This window comes from Apteryx rowi, unplaced genomic scaffold, assembly GCF_003343035.1.
Source record: "Apteryx rowi isolate R43461 unplaced genomic scaffold, aptRow1 scaffold_979, whole genome shotgun sequence".
Classification (NCBI taxonomy): domain Eukaryota; kingdom Metazoa; phylum Chordata; class Aves; order Apterygiformes; family Apterygidae; genus Apteryx; species Apteryx rowi.
The window spans coordinates 129,718-141,237 of NW_020451292.1; the positions used below are offsets into that span (position 1 = coordinate 129,718).

The 11,520-nt window shown below is 38.5% G+C and overlaps 1 protein-coding gene across 2 annotated transcripts in view; it reads left to right on the top strand.

Annotated features, from left to right (window-relative positions):
* The window catches only part of ASMTL (acetylserotonin O-methyltransferase like), a 31,983-nt gene extending 21,081 nt beyond the window's left edge, over positions 1–10,902 (top strand). The window contains exons 10-13 of one of the 2 annotated variants that reach the window (XM_026054971.1): positions 1,347–1,476; positions 2,648–2,791; positions 3,375–3,497; positions 10,077–10,902. In XM_026054971.1, coding sequence (XP_025910756.1) covers positions 1,347–1,476; positions 2,648–2,791; positions 3,375–3,497; positions 10,077–10,291 — 612 coding nt within the window. In that variant the 3' untranslated portion in view covers positions 10,292–10,902. Of the gene's footprint in view, positions 1–1,346; positions 1,477–2,647; positions 2,792–3,374; positions 3,498–4,496; positions 5,172–10,076 lie in introns of those variants that run through there. The other variant, XM_026054970.1, reaches the window with a different exon arrangement.
* The last annotated feature ends 618 nt before the right edge of the window (positions 10,903–11,520 follow it).

Genomic DNA, 11,520 nt, shown 5'->3' on the forward strand with positions numbered 1-11,520 from the left:
AAGAGAGGGGTAGTAGACTGAGCAGTGTTCAGTCAGGGCTTCAACTTTGACAGCACTGCTGCCTTAAAGTCTACTTCAGACTACAACCTGAGGTTCTTAATCTGTACCTAACTCCTAGGTGCTGATGAATCCATTCTCCTAAAAGAAACATTTACATCCCTTATATACAGTTGATGGCAGGAAGTAAAGGCTTCTGAAGACCTCCAGAAAAAGATGCTGTTAGCCTAATGTTAGTGCCTAGATCTTTGGTGGACAAAACTTTGAGGAATCCTTCCAAGGCTGCTTTAAAGGGAGCTTAGGTACTTTGCTTTAGTAAAACTGCTGCAGTAGGCACTTGAATTCATATGCAAGTTAGGTGCTTTAAGGTAGGTGAACTGGATCTCGTCCTGTGTTACTTATCCAGATTACCACCTTTAGTTTACTTGGATGATGCCATCAGCAGGAGTTACTACCAGTTTAGGCCTGGACTTCCTGTGTGTGCAGGGTAGTGTGTCCAAGCAGAATATACATGCTACCTCTGTACTGGTGGCAGTACCTGGAGATCCTTCCACTACATGGTTAGTAAAGCCGTAGATAACTGAGGTCTGAACGAGAGTGGGGCGTAAGCATCATTCAGAAGCTAAAAGGTGTGAGGTTCTGGTACTGAATGCTTTCTTCTCACCCAGTCCAAAAACAAAGTATGAGCTTTAATCTTCCTATTTTAAATTATGGTCCAGTCGCTTAGTCACTTTCTTGCCATGGGAGAATAAATGTCAGAATCCAATGAAAGCAATTTGGAAGTATTATTTAAAAACAAACAAACAAAAAAACCAAACCCCCCACATTTGAAAGAACAGATTTGATTTTTTTTTTTTTCTTCTATCAGTCTTCTAAAATTAAGTTTAAAGTCTAGAGACACCTTGCTATGGACCAACTGTATTGTTAAGTATCTGTCAAAGACAATATTTCTTTAAAGAAAGCACTTGGTAAACTACCCATCTTACCTGCTCTGTAGAAGTGTTATATTTAACAGCCCTTGAGACATCTCCAAGACTGCATTCAAAATATCCAAATGTATGTTCTTTGAGACACTACAAAAGATGTCTCTGTGACTGGGATTTTGGAGAAGACATAAAATTCTGCTTCTCACTGCAATGAAACTGCTTGTAATCACCAAAAAAGGACTTGAATGAGCAGCTGGTCAATGTCACTTTGAACTAATCCTTCAATTTTAGATTTTTCATATTAATGGTGTGGAATAACCCCTACTGCCTTGGTTAGACATAGTTTTAGTTTTGTTTGGTCTTAGTAATGAAAATAAAGTTTGACTATTGTATGGGTTTTTTATTTTGTATTTATTTATTTAGGACTACTATCGCAGTCAGGAGGTGAAGCAGCATTTTATGGCTGCCATGCACAGCATTGCCCACCTGACAGCAAGAGATGTGGCTACAGCATTTGATCTCTCACAGTTTAAGTCTGCCTGTGATTTAGGAGGTATTGCCTATATTTGAACCTTTGCATACAAATTATAGGGAAAAGCTGATTTCAGTTCCATATTTTATTGCTTCACTAAAATTGCAGTAAAACTGTCTAGTGTTATTTGCTGAGTATTGTTATTGTGATGTCCAATAGAAGGACTAAGTGCAGTTAGCTGAAAGCAGAGTTACTTATATAGTATTAACTTAAAATAATCAAATTACTCAAATGTGTTTGTGGTGATAATCAGTTATATACTGACATAGCTCAGATAACACAGAAAACAAGAAGGTTTGTGGCTCAGCTGACAGAATATTGCGATGGGAGCTCCATTTTCAACTGTACTGTTGCTGCCCTTTGTCATCTCCTCAGGATTTTCAGAAGTAACAAAGGATTTCTGGATCCTTCCATATGGGGGTGTCAAACTTGAAACATTGCATTGATTAGAACAAAAATTTTGTAATCCTTTAGAATGGATTTAAAAGTTTGTGTTGTTTGTTTGTTTTTCTTGTGTATTATTAATATCCAAAGATGACCACCAAAATTTTGAAGTCCAATGATACACCTTGAAGAGACTCTGCTTGTTAGTGTCCTTTTTCACTATGTGCTTGGAGTTGCATGGAGAGGGTGATGTTACATAGGGAAAAGATTCAATGAAGAAGGAACATTTTACTCTGTCTGGGGATGTGGATGGCATGTCAGAGGATTTAACACAGTATTGGTGCAGCCTTTGCTACTTGTCCAGAGATTAAGACCTCACTGTCCTGTCATTCGCTGTGCTGAAGAGCGGTTGTCAGTCTTTAGAAATCAGTGCTTTGTAAATGATCCATAGTTGCTCTAGTGCTCTTCATCCACGTATTACAAGTCTTTGTAGTTTCATTAATGTTCTTTTAGAAAGAAAGAAAAACTGAGCTACTGGGCAGTTCAATGGTTTATCAAGGTCATGTTAACAGGTCTATGACAGAGTAGGGAGTAATGCCTGCGTTCCCCAAACTGTAAGACTTATCCACCAGGAAGTGCTATTGCCCATGTTCCTTGTGGAGCTTACTGGCTACTTCTAACTTCATGCCTCTATCCTAGAGTTAGATACAGCTTTGTCTTTAAAAATGTGTGCAAATGCCGTGAGAAAAGACTTGATTTGATCTTCTTTTTTATTTTTTTTATTATTATTATTTTTAACTTCCAACAGGTTGCACGGGAGCTCTGGCTCATGAATTAGTACAAATATACCCAAATCTGAAGGTCACTGTATTTGACCTTCCAGAAGTCATTGCAAACACCTCTTATTTTCAGCCTTCAGGACAATGCACAGCTCCAGTGACATTTGTATCAGGTAAATGTAAAACGTGACTTGTCCTCTTATTTCTGTTATTCTGGAGCACAGAGCAGACTTGCCTGCTGCAGGAAGCAATGTGCTGTCTTGGTCCAACCTGAATGTGTGTCTTTCAGCACAAGACAATGTGGGCTCACCCATGCTAAATAGGGTTATTGGGTACTTCTCCATAAGCCTGCAGGGCAAAAACCAGATTGATTATGGTTGGAGAATGTGGATAAATAAGGCAGTGTGAATTAGTCATATTTGTGGGTACCACTGGAGGTGTGGGCTTGCTGCATGTCCCTGTCTCAGACTTTTTTCTTATCTAGGCAACATTAACATGGTGGCTACAAAAGAATTTAATTTCTCCTTTCTTGCTTTAGGTTTTCTCTCCGTCCTTGCATGTTACAGAATTCTTAACTGTGATCTGCTCTTCTCTTTAACTATACTGTCTTCAACTACAAATCAGTGCATCCCTATACCTGTTCTTTCACATTTTTTACTTTACCTCAGCTGAAATTCCTTCCAGTTCCTCCACAGGGTGGTGTATTTTTGTTTGTTTGTTTTCCCCAATAGGTACTAACTCTGTGTTTTCTAACAGGTGACTTCTTCAAGGATAATCTTCCAGAAGTAGATCTTTACATTCTTTCACGTGTCCTTCATGATTGGCCTGATGAAAAAATTCATATGCTATTAAGCAAAATATCAGCTGTTTGCAAACCAGGTAAGGGTTTTTCATCTTGTGAGTTTACAGGGGTATGGTTAATCATGATAACAAAGTTCATATTAAAAAGGAATGCATAATTTTTTTTTGCAATCCTAGTAGCTTTTGCTTGAATACCTGTGCTTGCATTATAATAATACCTGTTAAGGAAAAAGGAAACAAAAAGCTGTGAATATTAAAACTATATAAAATAAGCCCTCACTATACTTGCAGATTGTGCATGTAACTACTTAATCTGCTCCATCTCTCATGTCCTTAGTATCTTTCTTACTATGTCCTGTACCTTCAAGTGTCTAAGCATGTGCTTATTTCTATATATATGAGTACTCTCACTAGATAAAGGCCACTGAAGTTAATCAAAAGGAGGCAGTTTGTTTTGTAATTTCAGTAGTACCCAAAATATGGCATGCTGGAATTCAGCACTACATTATGCACAGGTTTCTTGAAATGTGTAGCATCTTGTGCTTTCTCTTACATTTGAACAGTACAAAAGATCAAAGGGAAAGGCAGAATGCAGGAGAAAGAGGAGAAACGCCTGGTTGTTATGCTTTGCTAATTCCTTAATCCAACAGGAAACTGTAGCTATTTCGTAGGAGAGCATTCAATATTAGACGTAGGCCATCAAGCATAATTCTTAAATTACAAAACAGAATTGTGGATGACTGTTTTCACCTTGTTATGTGAAGACTGGGCTATGACAGATTTCAGGAGCTGCTTGGTTCAAATGGGAACAAGACTGAGTTTCAGAGCATGATCAGGAAGTGGTCTGAACTTTACTGAAGATCACAGTAGAGATGGTGCTTTAAGCTCCCCCTTTTGGCATGCAGTGGTTGCTTCCAGGAGAAGATTATTGAAAGGAAATTTCCATCACTAGTTTCCACTAAAGTCCATTAAAACATCAGTCTGCACCTCTCTGTCAAAAACTCTGAACAAAAAACACTACACATTTGTAGCTAGAAACATTTTACTGAACCACTTTTGGTTGTTTTGGAAATGCAGGAAGTGCCTTGCTAGTGGCAGAAACTGTGCTTGATGAACAGAAGACGCATCCTCCTAGAGCTGTACTGCAGTCCCTCAGTATGACTGAAGGCAAGCAGAGAAGTGGCTCAGAATACAAACAACTACTGGAGAAGTATGGATTCATGAATGTACAAATTAAGATCACAGGAAATTTATTAGATGCTGTTTTGTGCTTCAGGAAGAGTCAGTCAACTTAGTGTGCACAGAAACAACCTGGGACACTGAGCTTTTATAACATTTGTACAATATACTTATTAACTAGCATATACTCTCAATTGCTTAGGATCATTTTTGACCTTCACCTGTCATAGCAGCATAGATATCACAGGTTTCTGAATAAAGGTTTGGCTGCAACTTTTGTAGGAATAAGTTCTACCCATTAAAAAGTATCTGGGGCAGCCTGGAACTCCTGTGTGTTACATACCTTCATATCTAGTTCTTTTGGCTAGTTTTGCAGGCTGTATAAAGCTTAGAGGTGACATAGCTGAATAACATGATGAGTTCAAACTACTAGTCTGCATGAGTTGCATTCATACCTTAATTTTATTAGGCTTTAAAAAATTACAGAGAAATCTCCCTATGCAGTATATTCAGTGGCTACTGCTTGTTTTATCAGAAATGGAAAAAATAAAAATGAACACTGTACCATCTGTATCAGTTTGGGGTTGTTGGTCCTCTCTTTCACTTTTCTATGGAACTGCTCAGAAGCACTCAAGTATACCTTTTCCTAGGCATGTTTTTCCTCAGGCAATAGTAAAAATAGGACGAAGCTAGAATTCTAGCTAGACTGAAGCTCCTAGAGCAACTATAATGTCACAAATCTCCGTAGCTTTTGACCTCAAACCAATGCATTTACAATAGGCTCTAGCTGAGAGCTGTTCCTCTCTGTTCCTTAGTTGCAAGTTTTTCTGGGTAAAGTTAAATAGCCATATATGCTTTCTGTCTCATTATTTGAGAATTTTAAGATCTGTGCAAAAATTCTCTTATGAAAGTTGCATATAGAAATAGCAGTTTCTTCATGTCCCAGTTTTTAATTGGAGAGGTAAGCCCATGCTGTATACCCCATTTCTTCAACTAGTTTGTCATTGATGTTACCATTCCTAATTTTTATCTTTTCCTGATACTATTTTGATATTTATTTTTCTATTTAAAGTGTACTTTGTAGTAGAATCCTTCCTGGAGATTAAAGTTGCACTTTAAAACTAGCTTTTATTTTAGCAGTTGTGAGTGTTTTGCCTGCCACATATTTCTACAGCAGTAACCCCAATGAGCCAATGTGAAAGAAGCAGTGCCTGTGCTAAATTGCTAACCTCAGCAATTTAAGGGGATTGATGAGCAAGGTCGAGAGTTACTCACATCTGCCTGTCAGACTCTGTTAGGTTATTTAATCAGTGAAGTTACTTTGCTCTTTGAGCACTGAATAAGGCAAAAGTACTGTAAAGAGAAACATGCTTACTACAGAGTTGTTCTGTAGTAAGCTGCACAAAATCAAGGTAACATATCAGACTTCCCAGATAGGCCAAATTGCATTCATAAAAAGTTTCTGTTATGAATTTAAAAAATCCCTATCTAATCTGTACAAACATTATTTAGAGGTATAAGTCACTTTCCAAGGAAAATATCCAGCTACTGAATAAACCTAAAATAACCTTTTTTTTTTCCCCCACATTGACATGATGTCTGCCATTATACTTAACTAATTTGTATTTTGAGAGACTCATTCAAGCCATTAGATGTCTCATTTCATAAAGCTACTCATAAAGTTCATAATGCTGTTCTTTAGGCAGCTGGAAGCTGTTTGAGTCAGAACATTGTAGTTTCAAACCTGGCGTACCTGGAACTGTTGCAGACTTAAACCTGTGTCTCTAAGTACTCACTGACTGTAAAGTTTGAATAGAGCATGTTTGGCTACCATACAAACTTGGAGGACTCTGAATCACAACATTTTATACTTACTGAACTTTAGTCCCTTGGGCAGGGTGTCTGCAGCAGTGCACCACAGCTTTGCTAGGCTTTGCACAAAGGAAACTTTCTCAAGGTGCAAATATGAAAATTTTGTTGAAGTAAAATGCTGTTATATTAGAGAGGTCCAGCATCATTTTGTCAACTAACTTTGACTGCCTTACAAAGGAGGCTAATACTTGTACGCAGATCTGCTTTGCTGAACAGCAGGTGACTTCTGCTGCCTTAAACCTATAACAGTGTTTGGGGATGTCTATTAATTGCTGATGGGAAAATAGAGCAGGGTCTTGTAGAGAGAGGAAAGATACAGCAGTGTTTTTACCTCCCACTTGGCCTGCATCTTCCACACCCTTGACTTCAACGAGTTGAAGTCATGACATTATGGAGTGTGAAGGGATTCAGGGCTGGCTGTCCTGAAAGCATTTAGAAGGAAGCTGTGAGACCTTGATAAACTTGCTCAAGTCCAGTGGAAGCCACCCAGATGGCCATGGGGCAGGAGTATGTAGCTTATGAGGAGAGGCTTGAGGGAACTGGGCTTTCTCAGCCTAGAGAAGAGAAGGCTTTGGAGGGACCTTTCAAAACCTAAGAGATTTGCCAAAAAGACAGAGCGAGGCTCTTTACTGAAGTGCACAGTAATAGAATGAGAGACAGTAGGCATAAACTGAAACAAGGACTGGATGTTAGGAAAAAGAAATCACTCTAAGGATAATCAACCACTAGACCAGGTTGCTCAAAGAGGTTGTGGAATCTGTCCTTGAAGGTTTCAAGCCCTGAGGATGAAGCCCTGAGCAACCTGATCTGACCTCAGAGCTGACCTTGCTTTTGAGCAGGACATTGGACTAGAGACTTCCCAAGGTCCCTTCCAATCTAAATTATTCTATGATCATTTTAAATATTCCAGTTGCCTGAGAAATGATAAACTGATCATGTCATTACTGTTCAAAATTGGTTCCTCAATTTCTTTTGAGAAAGCTGGTATTTTTTCCCGACTTTTAAAGGGGTGGGTTTAATGGTATTCTTGCACTGAAAAGACTCCTTGAGCAGTAGGCATAGCTGAGGAAAATGGGACTGTTCAGTAATCAAGACGTGAAGAATCTTAAATGAGGGAATATGTTTTAAAATCCTAACTAACTCCTGCTAACAAAGCCTGTAGATTTTCTGTTTGTTCTTGGGAAGTGATATTCAGGTATGCCTGCTTGAAGAAGCTGTCTTTTCACCTACACTCTGCCCTTACAAACAGTTTAGAGAAAATCTGATGCAGAGAAATCAATTAATTTTTCACYGGGAATGAAATAATGAAGAGGAGATGGAGAATTATGGGGGCTAAAAGAATGATAGGTAAAATAAGAGAAACAAGAACTCTGGCACTTGTTCACTGAATGCTGAGGTTTGTAAGAATCCTCGAGGAGGATGGAGGAAGAAGCCTGTGAAAGAGAAGAGGCAAAATTTAGCTGGGTGCCTTACCTCAGTCATTTGTTTTATGTCAGTTTTCTACCTTCCCTGAACCACTCAACACAGAATCTTAGGAAGGCTTATTTAATGACTAAACCCTTTTTGTGAGCTGTCAGTTCAGTTTTGGATCTGTTTGGATAATGGAGGTATTTTGTGTGTGTAAAAAATTGTTTTGGGGTGAGTGGCACTTTACATGGTTTCCCCTACCTTTTGGCTGGAAATTAATGTCCTTGCTAAACCCTGATAATCTGGATTAAATGACTTTTTAATTCAGAAAAATTGTCATGAGCATTAACTTTTGACCATGGCCAAAATTTCTTCACTGGAAGGGTTGAAAGTTAGTTCTGCTTCAGTCCCTCTCATGAAGAAATTTCAGTTACATTAGAAAATATTGATTAACTGTAGCGATTTTTATTATTATTTTCTTCCCTGTGCTTGTTTATCTTACTGTGTCTAACTTTTGAAGCTGTTCTTCCTGGATTGGCTCTGCTTCCTTGGTGTATTTTTGCTAGATTATCCTGTTATTATCTAGATGTCCCAAATAACTTCTGTGGCAAATAGAATGGCCATTCTATTTGTGCCTTCCTTTCAGACTGTTCAAAATTCAGACACTCTCTTCAGACCTGTAATATAAAGCTGCCTCAATGACTTAGAAATGATAGTCCTGCATTAGTCTACCTAGTGATGTTTCCTGTGTAATCAGTTCAATCTGTTAAAGGCAAAGAAGCATCACAGTGGAACGGAGAGAGGGAATAGGAACTGTACTGAGTAATAGCAAATTGGATTTATCATCCTAATTTTAGAAACCTAAACATTAGGTATTTAAGTCATCTTAAATACCTTGAGCTCATCATTACCTTGAGCTCCTTCTCTCAGTAGAAGGATAGTCATTATCAGAGGATGATTTATCTCACTTACCTGATTATTTTAAGAAGACTGAATTGCCCTCTCAGGATACTGGTTTCTTTTCAGGGACTACAGATGGTGTTTAAAAAAGGGCTAGCTGAAATACAGCTATCTAATTTTTGGATGCCTGAATTTGGGCAGAAGAATCCCACTGGAGAGAGACTGTATGTTCAGGTTCACCTCAGACATGCTTGACTATTTTTTTTTTTTTTTCTCTGTAAAACATACTTGTGTCATTGGTTCATTACGGGATAAGTGGTTTGTACTTATCTCTAGTAAGGTAGCTGATGGTATGGGGATGAAACAGGGAATTTGCTAATAATAAGCCGTCAGAAGGATTCTCATGACTCCCAATCATAACACTGAGATTTTAGCATTTTTTTTATCCTCAAATCTCAATTTCTCTGGAAGACTGCAGTGTTATGTTTAACTGTACTTCTTACTGAGCACTAGATTTGTGAGGTGGGCTGGTAAGAATGGCTGAGGGGTTTGTCATAAGGGTCAGAACAAAGATAAGAATGTTGTGCAGCCCAAAATCACTTTAGAAGCATATCCGTTTTGCGCTGAATTGGTGACCTCCTACCTCCACTATGCTGTGAGAGAAACAATCACATAAGAAGCAGGGCCAAAAGACAAGAAGTAAAATAATGCTCATYTTGTCAGTAGTCTCCCTCGCTCTTGTCTTCCCTTTCCCCTCATGGGTTTGAAGATGAAGGAAGAGGCTGCGTGAAAACAATCACCTGAATTCTGTTCTCATACCTAGATCTCTCCCACCATGAAGACTGCAGTCCCCACAGAAATAATGTGAAAGGTTGGCTGCTTCTCTGCTTCTGTAATGCTTGCCATGAGGGATCTCTCCACCACTTTGTGGCACAGTTACAATATAAATGTGAAGCAGTATTATATTCCAAATAAATAGCAGTACTATTCCTACCTTATTCTTTTCCATAACTCTCATGCCAAGTCCAAAGAAGTAGTTTCCTCTCTTTCTGGAAACAGAACCAAAAATTAACCTGTGAGGGTTTGATCCCTCAATATTGTGACAGGAAATTTCCTACTTTTTTTTTTTCTAAGAATAGTGGATTATACAGTACTTACTGATTTGCCCTCAGTTATTAAATGAGTAAATGAGAAATGAAATCACCAGTCTTTTAGCTTGCACCTTTCTATATGGTAACTGAGATTCTCTCTTTTCTGATAATGGATTAGTACTGTTGCRTGCATTTGTTTTTAAATTAGGCTGTGGGATTTTACTGGCTGAAATGGTGTTGGATGATGAGAAGAAAAACAGCAGCACAGCTTTGCTGCAGTCTTTGAACATGCTTGTGCAGACAGAGGGAAAGGAGAGAAGTGGCTCTGAATATCAATGCTTACTGGAACAACATGGATTCACAAATGTCAAAATCAGATTGACAGGAAATTTGTTAGATGTAATTCTCTGTGTTAAGAACTAGAAAAAGATTTAGTAGTAAAATCTGAATGTCTCAGTAGTCAGGCCTGATATTTTTCAATTATGCAAATGTATTTTCAGTTTCCTATCAATATCATAGACAAATGCTTTGTCAGCTTTCTGAAGTTACCTTTAAAAAGAGAAAGAGATTGATTATATTTATTTTGACCTTTGAGTAAAATAATGCCAGAAGATTCTGGTATTATTTGGTGGCAGTGATGTTATGACTGCACAGCATTCATAGTACCTTCAGAACCAACCTCAAATCATGAACGATGTCAGCGTCTTTACAGTAATATTGACATTGCTGAGAAATCACTGTTTCTTCATATTTGGGTGCAATTAGGATGGTCTAATTTTTAGACCAGCATATGTTGCTTTGCCCCTTTCCCTGTTTCAGGAGGTTAATGTAAGTAAAATTTTACTACTATTTCTCTCTCCATCATCATCCTTTTTAATATCATTTTTATTTTACGCTCTGCTGCAAATAAAGAAGCATTGCCTTACCGCACTCCACAACTTGCCCGTACCTTTGCATTCTACCTTATTTCTTCTGTCTCTATCACTTTTCTTTAATTTTTATATGCTTTTTTTGTTCCTTCTTTGCATCTTTTCTCTTTTTCAACACACCTTTTGCTGTTCACTTTCTCTTCCTTTTCACAGGCCACAGCTTGATTAGAAGGAAATGTTTCAAATGCCTTTTATAGTGATTCGTCCTTATTTCTTGCTCACCTTTTTTCCTCATTGTCTTACAGTTGTGTTTGTGCTCCTTACATAGTCAGAAACCATGTAGATGTAGCTAGATTCCAAATAACTGTTTACTGCCTCTATGCAGACAAGGTTAGCCTGAGATGCTAGAGATGTCACCCCCTCTGCCTAGCATGGGCTCTTTGTTTTCCCCTTTGCTCATGTATACCTGGTTCCCAGAATTCCTTCTCCTGTCCTTTCTCCGTGATCACAGTGCTCCGCTCCAGCCCCAGACTGTATCTTCTCCATTGTAACTTAGTCAAGATGTTTGTATGGCTACTGTCTTCAGCCACAGGGCTCCAGTTTCCTCCACTGACACGCTCCCAACTATTTGCAAGTCTCAGCAAATTGAAGGCTGTGGAAAGAAGTGGCTACTAAGAGACATTCTGTTCTTTTCRTGACTGTACTCACAAACCTGGATGGGAAGGCCCACCCTAAGTAACCCCAAAAAGGAATATACCAAGTGCTCAATAATAGACAAATGCC